This window comes from Otolemur garnettii, unplaced genomic scaffold, assembly GCF_000181295.1.
Source record: "Otolemur garnettii isolate 467f Iridium unplaced genomic scaffold, OtoGar3 scaffold00031, whole genome shotgun sequence".
Lineage (NCBI taxonomy): Eukaryota > Metazoa > Chordata > Mammalia > Primates > Galagidae > Otolemur > Otolemur garnettii.
In genome coordinates, this window is record NW_003852426.1 from 13755915 (window position 1) to 13759206 (window position 3292).

At 52.1% G+C, this 3292-nt stretch overlaps 1 protein-coding gene across 1 annotated transcript in view; it reads left to right on the top strand.

Annotated features, from left to right (window-relative positions):
- CUL9 (cullin 9) overlaps positions 1–3292 on the top strand; it is a 38878-nt gene that overhangs the window by 33167 nt on the left and 2419 nt on the right. Inside the window, exons 32-35 of the mRNA XM_012804673.2 lie at positions 1425–1565; positions 1712–1876; positions 2129–2292; positions 2637–2865. Coding sequence (XP_012660127.1) covers positions 1425–1565; positions 1712–1876; positions 2129–2292; positions 2637–2865 — 699 coding nt within the window. The remainder of the gene's footprint in view (positions 1–1424; positions 1566–1711; positions 1877–2128; positions 2293–2636; positions 2866–3292) is intronic.

The window sequence follows — 3292 nt, forward strand, 5'->3', positions numbered from 1 at the left end:
ATGCCATGGCACTCTACTCAGGGTGACAGCTTGAGGCTCTGTCTTAAAAAAAAAAAAAAAAAAGAAAAATCCCCGGCCAAGAAGGTCCTGTGCATTAGTCACAGCCAAGTGACACAAACTACAATGTAAAGAGAAGTGAGAGCAGCGTGCTGGGGGATCTGGAGCAGTTAGGTAAGGCCCCCAGGGTGAGCCTCCATGGCAGGCAGGATTGGCAGCAGGCTGGGCTCCATTTGGGCCAGACAATAGTGACAAGAGCAGAAGGGCCTTCTTAGTGGGGGTGTGTCGCCAGACTGAGATGCAAGGATTTGGTCCTGCAGGGCAATGTTTCCCTGTCCTCAGCTATGAGGGACCCTGAGGCACGTATGTGCCTGTAAGTGTAAGGTCTGAATTTGGAGAAAATTTTCCTGTTTCATCTCAAAAATGCAAGAAGTTTGCATTCAGTTTCCCAATTTGTTTCACTATAAAAAGGTTTTGTTTTGGTTTGGTTTAGAACTTTGCTTTGAGTGAAGCACCTAATGGTTCACTTATATACTTCATATTTTTCCAGTAATTTTGATAACCACCAATACGCCTGGTCTCCTGGGGGGTTAGACCCATAATTTTGGGAAGGTCACCCCTAGGCAGTTGTGAGGGGCAGGGGTGGTTAATGGAGTATTCTAGGAGGCATAGACCACTGCTTGTGTTTATACCAAATGGATGGCTTGGGGAGATACAGGGGAAAGACCATTGACCATGATAATCTCTTGCAGTGGTTGAGGTGTGAGGGGATAATGACCTGACTTAGTGCAGAGAGTGATATGAGAGCAAGAGAAGAATGTGAGAGATGTGAAGGTTCTGACACTGGTGATTAGGGGGATGACGGTGGCATTGGTCAGTTTGGAGAATGCAATGGGCAAGTCTGTTTTGTGGCAAAGAGGCCAAGTCTGTTCAAGGCCTGAGTCTGGGGGGATGAAACACCAGGACAGAGTCATTAGAGATAAGCCACTGGAGCTAGGAGGAGAGACCAGAGCCATGTCCACAGTGTCAGGAGGCCAGCTGCCCAAAGGAAAGGCAACCCATTCACCCAGGCTTCCCTTCTCTCTGACCTTTCTGCCCTCTCCATATCTTTCCTAGAACTTGAACCCTTGTCTTTTTCATGGTTCTCTTTACCATTCCCCTGTGTCTGTCCCAATAGTAATTAGGCTAATACCCTAACTCATACTTCCTCAAAGACAACTGTAAGTTGGTTCAATCTCAGTGAAACCCATGGCAGCTGGAAAGATGAGGGTCAGCTTTGAGGTTGGTTGATCTAAAAAGCAAGCTTGTCTCTGGCCTTCCACATTGTTGGGGAGGGATGAGGTGGCATGTGAGTTTAGTTATAAGGACATCTTCCTCTGTGCTGCACTCATGCTTCTCTGAGCAACCCCTCCATTTTTCCCTCCCAGTCTTGCTGGAATGAGTATCTGACAACTCGGATCGAGCAGAACCTTATCCTCAACTGCACCTGCCCCATTGCCGACTGCCCTGCCCAGCCCACTGGAGCCTTCATTCGTGCCATTGTCTCCTCACCAGAGGTCATCTCCAAGGTATCACCTCTCATTTGAGAGAGACACCAGTGTAAAGCCAAAGGGGAAGGCCGCAGGGAATGGACAAAGATGTAGGGTGCTGGGGGCCTGGAGCTGTGGCGTTCTAGAGAGCCATGCCCTTACCTCGTGGCTCCTGTTCCCTACAGTATGAGAAGGCACTCCTGCGTGGCTATGTGGAGAGCTGCTCCAACCTGACCTGGTGCACCAACCCTCAGGGCTGCGACCGCATCCTGTGCCGCCAGGGCCTGGGCTGTGGGACCACTTGCTCCAAGTGCGGCTGGGCCTCCTGCTTCAACTGTAGCTTCCCTGAGGTAGATGCCCACTGGGTGGCTCTGACCCTGACCAGGGATTCACACTCCTTCCCTGCTTAGCACTCCCCACCCCCCTGCCACACATGCTTAGCCTTGTCCTTCCTCAGCCTCTGCTACCCTTCAAGCTCTGTTCCTCTTCCGGGAATCCCCCAGATATGACCTGTGTCTTTTCCCCATCTCTCCCATGCACACCAACACTGCCACCCTCAAGTCAGGGCTCAGCTGTGTCCTCACCACCCCCTCTTGCTGTAGGCACACTACCCTGCCAGCTGTGGCCACATGTCTCAGTGGGTTGATGATGGTGGCTACTACGATGGCATGAGCATGGAGGCCCAGAGCAAGCACCTGGCCAAGCTCATCTCCAAACGCTGTCCCAGCTGTCAGGCTCCCATCGAGAAGAACGAGGGATGCCTGCAGTAAGAGAGGGGGTACTGTGGGGAGTCAGAGGCAAGGGAGGAGGGGGGAGGCCTGGTAGACCGAAGGGGACATAAAGCTCAGCAAACACAGGCTAGCTGTCACCTGGCACTCTCTAGTGACTTCCTGGATCTTCATGTTCCTTCCCCTGCATTTAACTCTGTACTCTGGGGGGGAATTCAAAAGCAAGCATGTGTTCAGTAGGGCAGGGTAAGATTAAGGAGGCTATTGGGATGGGGGAGGGACGGACTCCAGGGCATTAGCAGTTCTGTATCCAGCCCTTTTGCATTCCTGGCACACCCCGCCCAGAGGCAGGAGTCTTCTGACCAGCTAGCTTCCTCCACAGCATGACCTGTGCCAAATGTAACCACGGATTCTGCTGGCGCTGCCTCAAGCCCTGGAAGCCAAATCATAAAGACTATTACAACTGCTCTGCCATGGTAAGGGGCCAGGAGGGCACAGGCAGAGCCATCAGGCAGAGTGTTGCCACTGGGGCCTGGACGGAGGGGGTTGTGTGTGCAAAGCTGTTGGACCATAGGTTCTGTAGGGGAGGACAGAGCCACCTGGGGCTACAGGTACTGAAAATTCTACAGTGGGAGGTCTGTTCACAAGGACCTTCAGCTCCAGAACAGGACTTCTCACACTGAGGTGGCTACAGAAGGGCTGGGTATTCTCAGGAAGCATCAGGGCAGTGTGGAGAGAGCAAGGACTCTGGAGTCAGAGCCTGGCCTCACTGCTGAGTGTGCAGCTTTGGGCAAGTCAGTTTACTTCTCTGAGCATTAGCAGCATCTACAAATGAGGATTAATATGACCTACTCTCCATAGTTTTGAAGATTAAATGAAAATAATCTGGGGAGGGGCAGCACTTGTGTCTCAGTGGGTAGGGTGCCGGTCCCATATACCGAAGGTGAAGGATTCGAACCTGGCCCCAGCCAAACTGTAACAAAAAATAGCTGGGTGTTGTGGCAGGCACCTGTAGTCCCAGCTACTCAGGAGGCTGAG